This window comes from Bombina bombina, chromosome 3 (genome assembly GCF_027579735.1).
Source record: "Bombina bombina isolate aBomBom1 chromosome 3, aBomBom1.pri, whole genome shotgun sequence".
In the NCBI taxonomy this organism is placed as follows: domain Eukaryota; kingdom Metazoa; phylum Chordata; class Amphibia; order Anura; family Bombinatoridae; genus Bombina; species Bombina bombina.
In genome coordinates this window covers 460,701,728-460,722,432 of record NC_069501.1, presented here as the reverse complement: position 1 = coordinate 460,722,432, position 20,705 = coordinate 460,701,728, and the positions used below count along the sequence as shown (strand labels likewise).

Sequence of the window (20,705 nt, the reverse complement as noted above, 5' to 3'; positions counted from 1 at the left end):
ATGAAATCTCATGAGAGTTAAGTCAAATCTCATGAGATCACAGTAAGAGTTCATGACCTCAGCACTGCTGATGCTGATTGGCTGCTGTTCATTTCTTCATTTTTTTAATTTTTTTTACCTGCAGCTGGGAGCAGCTGAGTATAACTTTGTACACAGAACTTACTCTGCTGAGCTGAGGAGATTGTGAGGTAAAATATCTTCCTTTTTTACATAGAGATGCTCAGGTGATCTTTTCCTGTCAGCTTTTTACAGTTATAATGCATCAGTGTCAAGTGATTTAGCATATGAGTATTACGTCCCTTTAAGGTTTTAAAAAAAGCAAGTGGTGATTCACAATTTTGTTTATAAACATGGATGATAAAAATGCATTCGGTGCTGCTATAAAGATCCAATTAATAGAATAGTTACTTTGAATAAAAACTAGTCTTGTTTCAAGAAAGGATTAACAACAATCCTGAAAAGTTAAGGCTTTAAAACATATGCCATTCAATGTTAGAGGTGGCGAATACGTATAACAATTGAAGGGGCAGTCTTGTCAGAATTCAACTTTCAGATAGGGCATGCAATTTTAAACAACTTTCCAATTTACTTTTATCATCACATTTGCATTGTTCTCTTGGTATTCTTTGTTGAAAGCCAAACCTAGGTAGACTCATACGCTAATTTCTAAGGCCTTGAAGGCCACCTCTGCATGTTGACAGTTTTCAGCACTGAATGGTTAAGCTGCAGGTATCTAAGCGTCTGCAGACTACAACTGAAATAATGGTGCAGTCTGCAGAGGCTTAGATACAAGGTAATCACAGAGGTAAACATATAACCTTTTTAAACAATATAATCTTTTATAACCTTTTTAAACAAATCTGGAGAAGACTGTCCCTTCAAAGGGACACTGAATTATAAAATGTGTTTCTCCTAAATGAGTTCCAAATTATTTGTAATACCTGTTGCAGAGTATTTAAATGTATGGGATATTGATCTTTCACGTTAATAGTTGTATTTGAAATAGCTGTTTTTGCTCATTAAAACCACCCTCTATTGTTCTCAAGGACATAGTCATATAAATGAGCTGAGCCTGCAGGTAAAGAAGACCTGATCATGTTAGCTCTGTCTATACACACATCCTAATATTTAGGCATTGAAATACTAATTACAGCTGGGGGTTCAATAAGCACAACTGGCTATTTCAGATACTAAAATCTCTCATGGATCAATTTATACTATTATATCCTGTTTACATAGCTTGTCTACATACAATACAGCTGTATTCATATTTCAGTATAGGTGGTGTAACGGTGGTGGTTTCAACAGACAAAAACATCTATTTCAAATCACAAAATAAGATAAAGGAGTTTTTTGTTATAACTAGCGATAAACATATTGTATACTGTCTAACTATGACATCTAAAGAATATGTGTTAGTGCAAAGTGTGTAGTAGAGTATAGTAAGATATTAGGTATAGTTACAGAGTATCAGTGTTCTGTAGGGTTTGCAGTAATCATTTCTTACAAGAAACTTGTTTTTGGTGTGTAATTCTGAATACAAAACCTGGTGTGTTCTGATAAAATAAGCGATATTAGTCACCGGAACTTTGGCATCTGTGCCTAATAAAGCTCTTTAATCATATCAGCTTCACAGCTCTCTCTCTTATTTTGCATACAGCATCTGATCCAAATCTAAACTTTGAGATCGCTGGAGACACCATCATCTTCCGAGATGTGCAGAGCGGAAATAGCGCAGTATTCCAGTGCAATGCATCTAATGAGCATGGCTACTTGCTGGCAAATGCCTTCATCAGCATCCTGGGTATAAAAGAGTATTTTATTTGATCCAAGCTGACGTTATCTTTTATTTCTTTATCCTTTTCCATATATCATGTCTTATTACTAGGGATGGGCGAATGTTTCTAAAAATTGGAAATTTAAAACTAATTTTGATACGTTCGTTCAAATCGAATTTCAAATGTTTATATAACATTCTAACATTCTATTTTCGTTTTCAAATTTTTCTATAAAATTCAAAAATATTTGTTCGAATAATAGAATGTTTATCTATGTATTCATTCAATTTCGAAATGTAATATTCAAATTTTAATGTGACATTTGAATTTGAATGTAAGATTCAAATGCAAAATAGTATTTCTAGTCTAATATTGTGTTTTTTAAATGTAATATTTGAATTTGAAATAGTATTTCTAGTCTACATCTGTGTTTAATAAATGTAATATTCGAATTTGAATGCTACTTTTGAATTTGAATGTAACATTCAAATTCAAAATAATATTTCTAGTCTAATACTGTTTTATAAATGTAAAATTCCAATTTGAATGTGACATTTGAATTCAAATGTGACATTCAAATTGGAAATAGTATTTCTAGTCTAATACTGTGTTTTATAAATGTAATATCCGAATTCAATGTCACATTCGAATTCGAATGTAACATTCAAATTCAAATGTCACATTCATATTCAAAATAGTATTTCTAGTCTACAACTGTGTTTTATAAATGTAATATTCGAATATGAATGTCACATTCGAATTTGAAAGTGACATTCGAAAACTGTAAAAACCATTCAATAATATAATTTTCAAGAATATTCGTTCTTATCAACATTCTGTTATGTAAATCGAATTTCTACAATAACATTCGTTCTAACATTTGAATTTGAATATAAGCACAATCACCCATCCCTACTTATTACCCATCATACCTCTCTTTTTCCTTCCCATGGGCATTTCTTTTTTCATAATTTCCTATTTTATGTCTTCTATCTTTCATTTTTCTTTTTTTTTTTTCTTTCTCTCTTTTTCTTTTTCTTTCTCTTATTAATCTGCTACTTCAAGAACTGATATAAGTTTTCTTTGTTTTTGCATTACTTATTTTCCATTCAATAAAACAGCAGCAAAACAGAAGAACCGTTGAGTTTAAAACAATAAAGTAATACCTTAGTTATTGGAAGGTAGAATTGTAAGTTCAATGAAGACATGCTTACTGTGCTTAGACCTTCGCATCCTTATTCTTTGTCATAGATGTTCCATCTCGGATGTTGGGTCTCCGAAATCAGTTAATAAAGGTGATCGAAAACAACAGAACGCAACTAGACTGCCCATTTTTTGGCTCTCCAATACCCACCTTACGTTGGTAAGTTCTGACAAATGCTGACAGGATACCCTATAGGTGGTTGCATAAATAATAGTATAGGAAGATGCTAAAATAAAGATGTTTTGGTGTTATGTAGCCCACAACGTTTTGTGAATAGTTTCACTGCTCTACAAGAATCTGAAGAAAAAGGGGTTAATCGTTGCTTTCTATGTCTGCCAGAAATGGGTTTATCACTGCTGATTTGTGATTAATATACACAAGACAAATATTGTATAAAATAAGGCATCAGATTTGTCTTGTCCTAAGGCAGTATAAGATCAAATATGCTTCCTTTTGAATACTGAAGGTACACTACATTAATATGAGCTCTGATATTACTGAAACTGTTTTTTAGATCATCTATTTTTTACCTGCTTTTTCCCCTATGTATGATAGTCATATACTGCATGTTCTTGTTCCATACAGATGAGTAAATGTGGTGCTTCACATAGGTTTTCTTCTCATTTTTACAATGATGGCCACTATATGGCAATATGTAGGCATATATTTTACAGGTCTATTTGCATGTGCACAGGTTTAAGAACGGGCAGGGAAGTAACCTGGATGGAGGAAATTATCGAGTGCATGAGAATGGCACCCTGGAGATTATAAGTGTCCGAAAAGAGGATCAAGGCAAATACACTTGTGTGGCTACCAATATCCTGGGGAAAGCAGAAAATACTGTGCGACTGGAGGTCAAAGGTGAGAAACCTTTAACTCATATGCTATCAGTGCTTATTCTCAGATTATGTTTTATCCTTAGCAGGAAAAGAAGAAATCTAATTTCTGATCCTTCAAATCCTTTCTTCCCAGATATATGGAAATACTTAAGTATGAACTTTATTAAATATTTGTATTTATTTTTTATATCAAAGGGACAGTACATGTTAATTTGTTTTAAAAACATTAAGACATGACTAATATGTTATTCTATAGCAATTACAAGGTCTTTAATGTCCCTTTAACGAAATAAGGGTCTTTCTACACATTTGTTACTTTTGCCTTGTCTTTTTTATTATTCATTTCCCTTTCTGTAATATTTCTAAAACATGCCCTAATTTATTGTAAATTTAAATATAAAATATTGCAAGCATGATTGCCAACAAAGCAAGCCAATAATTTTAGAGACAAACTATAGACAGAAAAGCTGTCAAATAAAACAAACATTTATTTACACAAAACTATTTAATTAGAGTCTAACCATTGTCTTCCAGTGATCATAAAAACCTCTCTATATTAACTACTAGAACCAACCCGTGTTGTGAAACGCCCTGAAGATCAGATTACTAAGAGGGGTTCCCCAGTGCGCCTGGACTGCCGCGTACGCAGTGATCCTTCCCTAAGACTTACTGTAACATGGATGAAGGATGACATCTACCTGGATATAACAAGCAGGTAAGTGCAAACAGCTTAACTGACATTGTGTTCTTTTTAAATATTGAGATCTATAAGATTTCTGTACAATATGGGCTAGATTAGGATAGGAGTGGTAGTTTTCGTGTTATCTCCACTAGAAATAAGCTTTTTGCGTGTGCGTCGGGTAGCGCACATATTACAAGTTGAAAGTAAAAAGTTTTCGCAAGAGCGCTAACCCGGCAAGAAAGCCGAAGTCCAAATATCGCTACCGCATTAACGTATTCCCCCATAGACTTCAATGGAGTTTGAAAGTGGAAAAAATCTAACACCCTTAATCACACGCAAATCCCATCGTATTTTCTCAAGTGCGCTAACCTTACATGAAATATTAATATTTCACATTCCAATGTTATTCACATTGCAGAATATGTTCTATTGATTTTTAAATACATATATATATATATATATATATATATATATATACAAAACACGGGTGGGGTCAGCACTCTCAGGCCGGACCGGGTACACATTCCATGACCCTGCAACATGCACAGCCCTGGGTGCACTGGCACTCTCAGGAAGCTGCACTGTCACCAGAGCCACAGGCAGTTAACCCCAGACAGGCCTGGGTGCAAGGCCCAAACAGGGAAAATTACAAAAAAAATAATACATTAATATAACACACAGAAAAAGTCCAGCACTCACTCACAAGCTCTCAACTAAATAAAAAGCAGCAATGGAAGAGTTAGTTACCGGATCTGGCCAAATGGGCTTTTCCCATTTGGCCAGATGCGGTAACTAACTCTTCCATTGCTGCTTTTTATCTTAGTTGAGAGCTTGTGAGTGAGTGCTGGACTTTTTCTGTGTGTTATAATTATATATATATATATATATATATATATATATATATATATGATTTTTTTTTTTAAAACATACATCTATACATATATATATACAGGTGGCCCTCGGTTTACAATGGTTCAATTTGCACCGTTTCAGAATAACAACCTTTTTTTTCAGTCATGTGACTGCTATTGAAAAGCATTGAGAAGTGCATTGATTAAAATAGCCAGTAGGTGGAGCTGTCCGCTTGTGTTGCAGCAAAGATATGCAAGCCAAGCAAGCTAAAATTAATAAGTATAACTAGACCTGAGCTATCGAGCAGCTTTCATAGGAACAAGATCTTCCTGTCTATAAATCAGTCCAGATTGGAATGCATAAAAAAGAATTGTTTGCAGAAAAATGCACGTAAAGTGTGTTGTGTGATTATTTTATTAGGTTTATAATGCTGTTTAGCATTTAAAGTCTTCATTTCAAAGCTTTAAAAATAATGTATTAGGTGTTACTTATGACAATTTTGAGAGGGGCCCGGAACCTAACTCCCTCACTTCCCATTGACTTACATTATAAACTGTGTTTCAATTTACAACGGTTTCGATTTACAACCATTCCTTCTGGAACCTAACCCCGGCGTAAACTGAGGGCTACCTGTATATGATTATATATAGGTATAGATATAAAAAGATATATATTTATGGGAATATCTATTTAGAAATACATAGAATGTATGCCCCTATGTGAAGAACATTGGAATGTGAAATATTTATAGTAAATACATAGTTCAACACTTTATTAAATATAAATATTGCATAAATATGATTGTTCATGTTTTCAGCTACTTATATATATATATATATATATATATATATATATATATATATATATATATATACTGTATATATGTGTGTGAGTGTATACATATATATGTATGCGTTTATATGTGTATATATGTCTGTAAAAACACAAACACATATCAATACATTTAAATATATATATATATACATATGTGTGTGTATTTAGACATGTATATGTATGTATCGCTATGTTAAAGCCCTTTGCAGTTCTTTTTTTCTAACACCTGAGACCTTCGGTCTTTTAGCCCTTGTAACTTTTTTATGCAGTATTTCTTTTAAATAATTTTTATTAGACAGCGCTATAATGAGTGTAACTTTAATTTTAATTAGAATTTTGATGTGTTTTGTGCCACTTTTTTGACTCGCGTAACAGTTAACTAGAGCTCTGCTATCCCGACATGTGTTAAATTCAATTGTGCTCAAGCAAACACGTTTCCTTTTGATAAACCTCTTTTTGCCCATGCTCCACTCGATATCTAGCCCTATGTCTCCACATGTACCAAATGTTACATATGTCTTACAAAAGCCCAGATTACAAGTGGCGAGCTATCTGATTTTATTGCTTGCGCCCTTTTTGCGCTCAAGGAAGAAGAATATTGAAATGTAAAATATTTACATTAAATACATAGTAACCGGAAAGGGCTTCAAATTGTATATATATATATATATATATATATATATATATATATATATATATATATATATATATATATATATATATATCTATATACATAAATAAACACATAAATACACACACACACACATATATATATATATATATATATATATATATATATATATATAGCCATACACATATTTAGACATATATACCATATATATTTATATATATGTATATATATGTATATATATATATATATCTTAATCTTAGCCCTTTCCAGTCAAACACCGTCATATTCCATATATCTTTTATTCCTTGAATGAATAATTGCTAGCAGAAACTGTATATATAAGTGTAAGAGTTTATTTTAATGTATTCTCATGTGTTTTTAACCCTAAGACTTTACACAAGGTCTTCACTCACACTAACCCAATGAGAGCAAATACGTTTTGTTTGCACTCGAGCACACCTGTTTACTTTCAACTGTAATCTAGCCCATAATCTATAATGCCTCTTCATCATGTTTACAGACCTTTCTATTTCTCATCCTTTTCTTCATTGTGTGCAGGCCTTATCAAATCTTACTGGTCTCTTCTTCAAGCCGAAAGTTTAATTCTAATATGTTTCCTATTTTTCACATTTATCATCTTAAAATCTAACAGTTCCTTTTCAAGCAGATCTCTAAACTTTAGCTTTCTATTCGTCCAGTTCACATATTTATACAGCTAAACACATATCTCTCTATTTGCTTTCTGCTTTCTTCCTCGTAGGATGAAGAAGGAGGAAGATGGTCTCACAATATACGCAGCAGCAGAGTTTGACCAGGGCGCATACACATGTGTGGCCAAAACAGAGCTAGATCAGGATTTTGCCAAAGCGTATCTCACCGTCCAGGGTAAAGACTTTAACATAGTTTTAAGGTTTAATGCAGATGATGGTTTAGAAGAATAACTGCAATAAGTCGCCTGGAATTGCCTTGCTCTGAAAGAATACAGGGCCTTTTTTGTGTTATACATTAGCCATTGCTCCCTCTTATGCTTTTTAGTTGTCTAGGCCAGTGTTTCTGAACTCCAGTCCTCAAGTACCACTAACAGGCAAGATTTTCATGATATCTTAAAGGGACAGTCAACACCAGAATTTTTGTTGTTTTAAAAGATAGATAATCCCTTAATTACCAATTCCCCAGTTTTGCATAACCAACACAGTTATAATTATACATGTTTTACCTCTGAAATTACTTTGTATTTAAGCCTCAGCAGACTGCCCCCTTATTTCAGTTCTTTTGGCAGACTTGTATTTTAGCCAATCAGAGCTGTCTCCATGGTAAATTCACGTGCATGAGCTCAATGTTATCTATATGAAACACGTGAACTAATGCCCTCTAGTGGTGAAAAACTGTCAAAATGCATTTAGATTAGAGGCGGCCTTCAAGGTCTAAGAAATTAGCATATGAACCTGCTAGGTTTAGCTTTCAACTAAGAATACCAAGTGAACAAAGCAAAATTGGTGATAAAAGTAAATTGGAAAGTTGTTTAAAATCACATGTCCTATTTGAAACATGAAAGTTTTTTTTTGGACTTGACTGTCCCTTTAACTAGAGCACAGGTGAAATAATCAGCTGCTGGGTGAGAGCAGGTTAGTAACCATGGTTACTGATCAGCCGATTATTTTACCTGTGCTCTAGATAAGATATCATGAAAATCTGGCCTGTCTGAGGACTGGAGTTGAGAATCACTGGTCTAGGGAATTTGTTTGTATATGCAATAATATTCACAGTTCACAATTGCGTACCATAGATAATAATATCATACGTTCAAAACTTTTAGCAACCTATTTAAGAGCAATAATCTACAAAAACTGTAGCCTATGTTAATCTAGCAGTGGTTGTCAATAATATATACATAAATGAAATATCCCTTTATGTCTGTAAATTAATCAGCCTAACCTTGACTAACAAATATTAATTTAAATAAGTTAAGTCCAGTTCTGCATCTATAAATAAGACTTAAAGGGACATGAAACCCAATTTTTTTGTTTTCGTGATTCAATTTACTTCTGTTACCAACGTTACTTTGTTCTCCTGGTATCCTTTGTTGAACAGATATCTAGATTGGTAGCGTGCACATTTCTTGGGCAGAGCATGACCGGAAGCACTTCTGCCACCTACTGTTCTTGCAAAAGTATAACTGCTGCCAGGTATTGCTCTAATCACATGCACACTCTTACAACTTCCTACCTGCTTTTCAACAAAGGAAGTTCTTATCTTTTTTTTTTATTTTACACTCTGTCTAAATCATGAAAGAAATGTTTTGGGTTGTGGGTCCCTTTATCATGTAACTGTTAAGGACACATTCTAGAGTTAAAATAAAAAAGGGAATTTATTTGCAGATTAAAGGGACATAAAGCCTAACATTCTTCTTTCATGATTTAGATAGAACATTCAATTTTAAACAACTTCCCTATGTAATTCTATTATCAAATTTTCTTCGTTTACTTCTTATCCTTTGTTGAAAAGCAGGAGCGTGCACATGTCTGTGGCAGCAGTTTTGCAACAATGTTATACATTAGCAAGAGCACTAGGTGGCAGCACTGTTTCCTGTCATGTAGTGATTCAGGCATGTGCACAGTACCTTTCTAGATATCTTTTCAACAAAGAATAACATGAGAACAAACCTACATTGATAATAGAAGTAAATTGAATTTTATTTTAAAATTGTGTGCTCTAGCTGAATCATGAAATAAAAATTGTGGGTTTCATGCCCCTTTAAATGCTGTAATGAAATAGAATACACTGGAATATTCCTTTAATTTTCTTATTTAACCTTTGTATTTTGTAAGAAACGTGTTACTAATGCCTAGAAATGTATTAGGTTAACAAGTACAGTTCTAATAACCCTCTACCCTTAACACTGTAACCCTTCTTTTACAGAAACTTCCTCCTCACCTACTAGCAATCTGACCGCAGGTAACCCACTCAGCATTATCCACTTAGCTAGAGACTAGTTCTGCTATTTAACAGTGAGATTGTATTTTTTACAGGGACATGGAAAGTGGCCAGAATTTTCTTTAATGCAAGTAAAATTTAAAGGGATAGTAAACACCAAAAATGTTATTGTTTAAAAGATAGATAATCACTTTATTACCCATTCCCCAGTTTTGCACAGCCAACACGGTTATATTAATATACTTTTTACTTCTGTAATTACCTTGTATCTAAGCTTCTGCTGACTGCCTCCTTATCCCAGATCTTTTGACAGACTTGCATTTCAGGCAATTAGTGCTGACTCTAAAATAACTCCACATGCGCGAACACAATGTTATCTATATGGCACACAAGAACTAACTCCCTCTAGCTGTGAAAAACGGTCAAATGCATTCAGATAAGAGGTGGCTTTCAAGGGCTTATAAATTATTCTTCAGTCTAACAGGACATGTAATATATTGTAATATATTTTTAAAATACTCTATTTTAGATTCAATTAAGTAGTAGTATTATAGTAGTACATTTTTGAGCTTTAGTTCCCCCGTTAAAAAACAAAAAGAGCTTCCATGTTCCTTTAACAGTCTGAATACATCATAAAGGTAAAAAAAACATTGCTTTCTATTCTTAATATCCTATACCATTGAATGCCATGTGATATAATATTTAATACCCTGATTTATAAACATGGCAGATCTATTTAGTTAATGGGACGCTAAACCCAATGTATTCTTTAATGATAGCTAGAGAATGCAATTTTAAGCAAGTTTCAAATTTACTCCTACTATCAAATTTTCTTTGTTCTCTTGCTATTTTTATTTAAAAAGCAGGAATCTAAAGCTCATTTTAGGTTCAGCACCCTGGATAGCGCTTGCTTATTGATGGCTACATTTAGCAAACCAATAAGCAAGCATGACCCAGGTTCTCAACCACAAATGGGCCAGCTCTTAAAGGAACCCTAAACCCAAAACATTTCTTTCATGATTCAGATAGAGAATACAATTTTAAACAACATTCCAATTTATTTATATTATCTAATTTGCTTCATTCTTTAGCTATCCTTTGTTGAAGAAATAACAATGCACATGGGTGAGCCAATCGCACAAGGCATCTATGTGGAGCCACCAATCAGCAGCTACTGAGCCTATCTAGATATGCTTTTCAGCAAAGGATATCAAGAGAGAGAATGAAGCAAATTAGATAATAGAAGCAAATTAGAATGTTGTTTAAAATTGTATTCTCTGTCTAAATCATGAAAGAAAATGTTTGGGTTTAATGTACCTTTAAGTTTTACATTCCTGCTTTTTAAATAAAGATAGCAAGAGAATAAATAAACATTGATAATAGGAGTAAATTAGAAAGTTGCTTAAAATTGCATGCTCTATCTGAATCATTAAAGGAAAAAATTGGGTTTAGTGTCCTTTGAATAATAAGTATTATAATAATAATAATAATAATAATAATAATAATAATATAAAAAACACTTCATTGCCCTCTTGTGGTCACAAATGTTTTTTGTCAAGCTCTTTTTTGACACTGCTTTTATTTAGTAGTGTACACGTCTAGTCCCTGAGTTCCACATGTTAGGGAGATTTAAGAATCTGGATAAGGAATAACCAAATTGACTTAATCTGACTAACATATCTGTGCTTGGACCTGGATATACTAAAACCTTGGCACATTTGCAGTTGCGTAGGATTGAATTTAGATGAGGGTCAGTTCTAAAAAGTTGAAAACAAAGCTAAATATAAAAAGAACAGGTGAACAGGTAGGAGGTTTCATTTCTTTTCAACCTTTTCCCCCATTCATTTTTTTACATCCGCTTTTTTATACCATTAACCTCTCTAATTGCCCTTAAAGTGATGGTAAACTCTCCCTGGAATTTTAGTGATATTTTAGATGGAGTTTAATTGATCAGTCTTAATAGGATGAACTATAACTTTTAATATAGATATGAAATCCAAATTCCCTGCGCTCTGCCACCCACTTCAAAAGTACATTTTTCTGTAATCTAAAGGTTTGGACTGGACAACAATTCAAACCGTAAGCTCATAAAAAATTTACTTTTTAAGTGAGCGACAGAGTGCAGGGTCTTTGAATTTCATATCGATACTAAAAAGTAAGTTATAGCGCATATTCATTACAACTGATGAATTAAACGCCATCTAAAATATCACTAACATTCCGAATCTGATTTTATAAGGGATCCAGTTTACCATCACTTTAATCTATCAAAAAATAAATTATGAATAGTAATATTTATTACTACATAAAAGTGAGCAAATGTCCTTACTTTTATGGAGTTGGAACCTTGAATACAGAAAAACATGTTTACCTGCCATATATAGAGTATCTGGATTGTGTTTATATATCATCCATCCATTTTTGTTTTCTGAAATGCTATAAAAAAAAAATTCTCTTTATTTTTTTTATGAAACAAAATGCACATGCGTGAGACTAGGCATCAGAGACAAAAACAATGTGTATTAATAAAAACATATTGCAGTATATATATTCATTTTTTGCTTTTGCTATAAAGTACATCTGAAAATTTCTACCAGTTCAACTTTACAAAGACAAGCTGGAATGTCTAAATATTACTTGAATATGATAAAATTTACTTGACCCAGAAACAGATTCTATACAGTCATAGCCCAGGTTCATTTACATCGGCCATAACTGATTATAGCAAGATGTCTATCCCTGAATGGCTCTTGATTTACAAAATCGTGCTAACAAATGAGTGTTACATTTTATTTCATGCAGCAGATCAAATGAGACCATAGCCACCTTCAAAGCAAAACTCTTAAAATACATACTTCATTATCATACATGGGTTAATGGAAATATTACTTGCAGAGATGCATAACAGCGCCCTTTAAATGAGATGTATAGTTACCTTACTTCGCTACTGTTTCATTCAAAGAAAAAATTGACCATAAGTACCAAAGAGTATTTTAGCATTTTGCAATCACTCTCTTTAAAAAGAGCTTTAAGTGGATAACAGTTTCAACTAGCTATTTATTTACAGCATTATATATATATATATATATATATATATATATATATATATATATACAGATTATAACATTAAACAAAAAAAATAGCAGTCTAATTGTAGAAAAAATGTCTTAAAATTTGTTTAATGACATCCTTGAGATGAATGCACATTTTTTCTCTCCTTTTTTCTCTCCTTTTTTCCTTTTTTTATAGTTATTGACATTTTTATAGTTATTGACATTTTTATTTTTGTTATTTTTTGTAATTTTTGAATTTTTGAATTTTTTATTGATCCTACTATTGACTTTAAATACACGCCTACTCTGACAAGGCTGTTGGTGATTGGAGGGTTTTGGTTTCTTTGTTTATATTTCTTATATTTTACTATGCCGATATTGACAGGGATCACACGGCGATTTGATCAACATTGGTAATTATGAGGTTGTACGCACATAGCCAGATTCATGATATGTCAGTTATATAATAATGGTTTATGTTGCATAGGTGTCATGAATGAATACATTGTTTGTTCATTCAAGCCAGTAGAGGTGGGTAGCACACGCCTCTACAGATACGCCTACAATGACGTGGTACTCTGAGATTGGTTGATTTTGGTTTCTTTTGTTTACATTGATATTTCTCAAGGAGTGATCGGATACATATATACTATGGCTATGTATGAGTTCTCAAGTGACTGGTAGAGTTTGGCATTTATAGGGTATTTAGGCAACACCATTTATTTGTTCGTTTGCTGCTATATATATATATTTCGACATTTGGACATTTGTACACAGCTGGGATTGAGTGCGGTCCGATGACTGTATTGCGATTAAGCGGTGATGGCGGCATGTAAGCCGACGCTTCTCTGTATTAATAGCTGTTTGTAGTTTCACAATATGATTAACCTTAGTTTCCAGCTTTGTATGGTGTCCGCGTCCTTAGTGACAGGAGGCTGGACTTGAGTGTTGAGGTGGTGACGTATCAGAGTATGATACAAGTCGATTGCTGATTGGTTATAAACTTTGGATCAAATTTTGGCTATGTTTTTCCATTTCATCAGTATACTTGACTCATATTTCTCTTAAGGGACATGGCGACCAGCAATAGGATTCTACCTGGGTTTGTTTGTTTGTTTTTAATGATCTGTTTTGACTAATTATATCACTACATTCACTTGCACAAATGTATCATTAATTCTCATTGGCTATCACAGGGGTGTGTTTAATTATTCAGCCGAGATTGGCTGATCTTGAGGGGAGTGTGTTTAGGAGCCTATTTAAAGGCTGATTTTGCTTAGTACTAACTTGTCAGAGGAAGGGACTGTTGCTGTCCCGAAACGTCACATACTGCAATAAAATCACAGTGAGTGCTTCTTTTCTATATATCTATCTATATATATATATATATATATATACAGATTATAACATTAAACAAAAAAAATAGCAGTCTAATTGTAGAAAAAATGTCTTAAAATTTGTTAAATGACATCCTCTGATTCAGCTAAGACCGAACATATATATTTTCATTATTTGTGATTATTTTAAGGTCTTAAGCTGCAGCTGACCAAATTCTTAAAACTGCCACCCAAAACTATATATTTAAGTAGATAATCAAATGTATTGATCTAGCCCCATTTTGGTATATTTTAAGCCAACATTTGGCCACCAAATGTGATCATATAAAAAAATAAAAAATGTTAACTTTTTCACAAACTTTGAGTTTTTCACTGAACATTTTACACACAACTACTACAGTCATAAGACTAATGGTTGTAAAAGTCTCTCTGGGATCCCCTGTGTTCAGAAACAGCAGAGATTCTTTTTTTGGTTACTAGAAGGCTGCTAATTGGAGCTGCACACCACACTTCTGAAACTCTCAGCAGTGAAGGGGTTAATTTCTCAGCTCCATGATCCCTCTCAAACAGCAGTCTTCCTTCTGTCCCCCTCGGTGACCACCATCTTAGGTACTTGACAGTATGCCAGTACCCAATGTAGAGCCTTTATTTATTAGTATTTTTAGTTTTATGTAGTGCAGGGATCCTTCTTCACCCTTTTACCTCCCTGATCCCTCCCAAATAGCCCCATTCCTACTAGTTACCTCCATTGCAGTACCAGTGTAGGGCCTTTTTTTATTAATTGATTTATTTTATATTTTTGTTTTAAATTTTCTGTAGTGTAGGGATCTCCCCTCACTACTTAAACTTTATGTTCAAACCCAATTGATCATATTTGCATATATGAGGGAACTGTGCAGTTAAAACAAAGTTTAGGATAAGAGTATGATTCTGTTACAAAATTAAATGCTTGTTATGGAGATGAATATACTACGTGCTTTAGAAAATTAGAAAAACTCTAGTGGAATCTTAAAAATTGAGGTCTGAAGCCTTATGATCTTATTTTACCATCCAATAGCTGTGGAAATGACAAGGCTGAAGGAGGTTGATGGTATGTAGATACAGTTGTCATGTCATGGTAACTATTATAATACCTACACTCTTTCCTTTATTTGACCTCAGTTTATGAGCGAGACGATATTTGCTTCTGTTCTACTTGCTCTTGAACAAGCAGATTATTATTATTATTATCATTAATAATATTATTTGGGTAGACTTGAACCTCTGTTGTTGTAGAGGATAGTTTGATAAAGCACACTATGTATATACAGTAAATCCTACCAGTGTATATTAAATATAGGTGGCATGTATTCTGCTATTGTAGGAGCTTTGTTCTTATCCCCTGCAGATAAACCAGACCGTCCAACAGACTTGGAGCTTTCTGATCTGGCAGAGATGAGTGTTCGACTAACCTGGACTCCAGGTGATGACAACAACAGCCCCATAACAGGTGATCCATATATATCTTCGAAAATTTCTGACTATTTCTTGCTATCTTGCTTTCTCTGCCTTTTCTGTCCCTCTTTTTAACTTTGTTATTGTTATCCTCTTTCACTTTTCTTCTACAATGCTTTCAATGGTTGTCCTCCTACTTCCACTATAGCGTCTATTTTATTTCTCCAACACTTTCTCTCCTCTTCTTGACTCTCACTTCGCTCCTATCTCAGGTTTCATTGTTCAGTTTGAGGAAGATCGTTTTCAACCAGGCACCTGGCACAACCTTGCCTCTGTCCCTGGTAACATAAATACAGTAGTGCTCAAACTCTCTCCCTATGTCAACTACCAATTCCGGGTTCTGGCTCTAAATGACCTAGGGAGCAGCATGCCCAGCCCTTCTTCTGAGCGTTACCAGACTAACGGAGCTTGTAAGTAACCTGTTCTTTACAGTCTTATTTCTGTATGAATATTCTCTACTGAAACAATCATAAACATAGACATAAGGTATGATACTGCAAAGTAATCCCCACATCCTCCACATCAGTTTAGGCAGTCACTGAAACTCAACTGGAGTTTAAAGACTATTGTTTATATAGATCAAGTTGTTTTTCCAAGGAGTAGATGCAGGATGAAGCTTTTGGCCAATTCCTCTTTATAATAAAGCCAGATATAGGTCTATAACCATTTAGTCTTTTTTTTACAAAGTAATATATTTTGTATGACCAGTATTTAAAGGGACATACGATCTATTGTTTCATGACTCAGGTGGACCGTAACATTTGTAGAAAGTTTCCAGTTTGCTTCTATTATCAAATTGACTTTGTTCTCATGGTATCCTTTGTTTGAAAGCATGTAGGTAGATAGTCTCAGAAGTGTGCACATATCTGGAGCACTATATGGCAGCAGTTATGCAAGAATGCTTATAACAAACTTATACATTGTGTAAAAATTGCTGCCATCTAGTGTTCAAAAGCATTCTTGCAAAAATGCTGCTGTATAGTTCCCAAGACACATGCACTCTACCTACCTAAGGGCAAGATTACGAGTGGTGCAATATCTGTTGGGTGTGAGCGATAAGGGGTTTATCGCCTCTTTGCATGCGTCAGAAGTAGTGTGCATATTACAAGTTGAAAGTAAACGTGTTCACTCAAGCACAATGGAATTTAATGCGCATAGGGATAGCACAACCTCAGAGCTCTAGGTAACTGTTACGCTCGACTAAAAAGTTGCACAAAACACATCAAAATTACTTTAAAAGTATAGTTACACTCATAACAACATTATCAATAAAAATTTTTTTTTTTTAACCCTTTGAGTGTTAAGCACTTTCCCACCTGGGTGCTAAGCTGATTTGAGGGATTTTTAATTTTTTAAATAATTGGGTTTTTTTCCAGATCCCCAAGACTTATATCATTGGAAAGGTTAAGCGATTACCTTTCCAATAGTGGGTCTTGGGGGTCTGTGGCTGCTTAGATGCCTGAGATACAGGCTTCTAAGTAGCATGCCCCCTTTCCCTATACTGTCCATTGTCTTTTTTTAATAAAGTTGCACAGTGACATCATCACGTCATTGCGTGTGACATCACCATGCGAAACGTGAAGCCCCAGCGATGCCTGTCACTATACAGGCCCGATCAAGGTGGGAGGGTGCTAGCGACGGCTCAGAGCCTTCGTTAGCACTCAAGGGGTTAAAAAATTGCATTAAAAAGTTATAAGGGATCAAATATATGAGGTCTCAGGTGTTAGATAAAAAAGATACATACATACACATGTCTAAATATGGATATATATGTAGTTATATGTGTGTGTACATATGTATTTATATGCGTATATATATTTACAGACATAAATACAAATATAAGCACATAAAAATATGTATAGATATATAGACATATGTATATAAATGTACTGGAGGCCATTGCAGTCAAGTAACTGAAAATAGAAAAAAATCATATTTATGCAATATTCATTTTTAATAAAGTTTTTAACTGTGCATTTACTGTAAATATTCCACATCCCAATGTTCTCCACATAGGAGATTATGTTCTAAGTATTTATAAATAAATATTCCTAAATACATCTGTATATATCTATACCTATATACTATCATATATAGATATGTTTTACCAAATTTACCATCATATAAATAAAAATATGTATTTATGAATAAATATTATTATTATTATTATCAGGTATTTGTAGAGCGCCAACAGATTCCGCAGCATAAATAGAACATATTCTTCTATATGACAAGCATTGGAATGTAAAATACTAATATTTCATGTCAGGTTAGCTCCCTTGAGAAAACAGGATCAGGTTTGTACGATTTGTTGGGTATTTTTTTTTCACTTTTCATGCTCTATTGAAGTCTATGGGGGAATAAGTTAATGCAGTCACAAAATTCTAACTTTGTCTTTTTGCGCGCATCGGGTCAGCACTCATGCAAAAAAAAAATATTTTTAACTTGTAATACGTGTGGTACTTGGCGTGTCCAACAATCTGAAGTCGAGCAGAGTTAACACGCGAGCGGGAGCACAAACTACCGCTCCACTTGTAATCTAGCCCTAAGGGACCGATTTATCATGGCCCGAATGGGGCCGTATACCCCTGTTTCTGCGCGAGCCTTCAGGCTCGCCGGAAACAGGAATTAAGAAGCAGCGGTCTTAAGACCGCTGCTCCTTAACTCGTCCGCCGCCTCTGAGGCTGCGGACATCAATTTGCCCGATCTCATACGATCGGGTTGATTGACACCCCCTGCTATCGGCGATTGGCCGTGAATCTGCAGGGGGTGGCATTGAACAAGCAGTTCAATAGAACTGCTTGTGCAATAATAAATGCCGACAGCGTATGCTGTCGGAATTTATCGATGTCTGACGGACATGATCGCTACAGCTGATCATGTCTGCCAGACAATTGATAAATTGCCCCTATGTGTTTTCTTCAACAATAAATACCATGAGTAGAAGAAAATTGATTGAAAATTGTACGTACTATGTGAATCACGAAAGAATAATGTTGGGTTTCATTTCCCTTTAATGTTTTTTAGATTATGGTTAGTCTGTTATTTCCAATGAAGATTTTTAGGTGATTAATAATTGCTAGATTGTGTATTTTATATATGAGATTTTCCTATTTTTTTCAGCTCCAGAATATAACCCAAGAAATGTCCAGGGAAAAGGAACGCAGAAAGGCAATATGGAGATCACGTGGACCGTGAGTTTCTTATGTTTCTGGAGATCAATATTTAGTGTACAGTACAGGCAGTCCCCGGGTTACGTACAAGATAGGGACTTTAGGTTTGTTCTTAAGTTGAATTTGTATGTAAGTTGGAACAGGCACTTTTTTAGGTGAAACTCTAGCCAAACATTTTTTTTTTGTTTTGGATAGCATAGGATAAAGTTTGTTTTGCTATCTGTGCCCCTGTTCAGAAAATTTCACATCACTTTCTGTCCTTGTGACAATTGGATTTTCAGTATTTTGGATTATCCTGGAAAGAAGGATTGTCGATAAAGCTCTATTTTCTCTGTATGTAAGTACGAGTTGTACTTAAGTCGGATGTCTGTAACCCGAGGACTGCCTGTATATAAGAACACATTCATGGAATAAATACCTGCATTTTACAAATATAAAAAAGTGTATTTGTTCAAAGCTGACTAATCAAAAAAGAAAAATATGACCAAACAATTTGTGCTTTTTCTGAAATATGTCTAGATTTAAAACCTTTTAACAATCAATAAAAAATTATATGTAGCTGGCTCAGAAAAATACAATTTATTGGAGAGTTAGGAAAAAAACAGAAATACATTTATTAAAAATTAGATTACCTGTCAGATAAAAATACATAATCTTAAAGTAAATAAAAATTGTTTTACCCTTTTTTTATGTTTCAAAATGTAGCAACTTTATTTAGTACCTACAGTAAGTCTAGCATTCTGTTCAGTAGAGTCACACTTTAAAGTGATGGTATACAAAGCATGATTTAAATAAACATCAAATACTGGTTGCATAAAATGTATAATTGTGCCTTTACTTCATTGTAACATTGTTCCTGAAAGGGTTAAAATTGCTCCGTAGATTATCCTCCTCACCCCCAGCACTGCCGACCCACTTTGATCAAAGCTTTTTTCCAGCTGTGACATATTCACCGCTCATTCAATGTTTTTGTGTGAGCCATACTGCAAAACTCTAATTTTATGTAACCAGGATTTCATATGTCTATTTGACTGATGCTTCGTTTACTATCACTATAAGTAGGGTGACCTTATTGCCGCTTTAAAAAGGGGCAGATATGAAAAATACATATGTCAGGGCTGTTTAAAGAAATGTTTTGCATAAGAACCCTGACATATGTATTTTTCATATGTGTCCCTTTTTAAAGTGACAATATGGTAACCCTAACTATAAGTATGTTTGAATTTCCTCACTTTATTGTCTGTAATGCCATATTTTGGACCAGATTGCAGGTTGAGCGCTAAATATCGCTTGTGCTAAAGCGATATTTATGCTCAACTGAGTAATACCAGTGCAAACTAATGTGTGCTGGTATTACAAGTGAGGTGCAATGCGAACGCAACCTCGTGTTCGCATTGCACGGAAGCATTGATCTCATGAGAGCCTGCTTCCATAGGCTCCAATGGGAGCCTCATTCTCAAGCCGTAAGACACGGCATGAGAACTAGCGCAACGAAGGGAGTAAGTCGCACAGCGATGGGCAGCAAAAATAAATATATATGTATATGATTGTATACATAAATATTTATGTGTTAAAGTGAATGTCAATTTTGATGCTAAAGTGCCCGGTTTTTAAAAATTCGATTAAAAACAGGGGCACTTTAATTCATCAAAATGTACATTTCACTCCTGTTGAGAAAAAAAAACTTACCTTTTAATCTTCACAGCAGCTCCAGCTTCCTCCAACCGTCACAAAGCCTCTTCCTGAGTCTAAAATGAGGAATCCGGCTACCTCCAATCACGGCATTGAATCAGACACTGGGGGAAGCCGTGATTGGAGGATGACCTATCCATCATTTCTGATGTCAGAAATGGCTTGCAACGACCGGAGGAAGCTGGAGCTGCTGTGAAGATTA

At 34.2% G+C, this 20,705-nt stretch overlaps 1 protein-coding gene across 1 annotated transcript in view; it reads left to right on the top strand.

Annotated features, from left to right (window-relative positions):
• Positions 1–20,705, top strand: part of NFASC (neurofascin) — a 278,247-nt gene that overhangs the window by 200,602 nt on the left and 56,940 nt on the right. Inside the window, exons 11-19 of the mRNA XM_053706693.1 lie at positions 1,661–1,804; positions 3,030–3,141; positions 3,677–3,843; positions 4,389–4,536; positions 7,581–7,705; positions 9,740–9,775; positions 15,532–15,633; positions 15,851–16,048; positions 18,762–18,832. Of these exons, the coding sequence (XP_053562668.1) occupies positions 1,661–1,804; positions 3,030–3,141; positions 3,677–3,843; positions 4,389–4,536; positions 7,581–7,705; positions 9,740–9,775; positions 15,532–15,633; positions 15,851–16,048; positions 18,762–18,832 (1,103 nt within the window). The remainder of the gene's footprint in view (positions 1–1,660; positions 1,805–3,029; positions 3,142–3,676; positions 3,844–4,388; positions 4,537–7,580; positions 7,706–9,739; positions 9,776–15,531; positions 15,634–15,850; positions 16,049–18,761; positions 18,833–20,705) is intronic.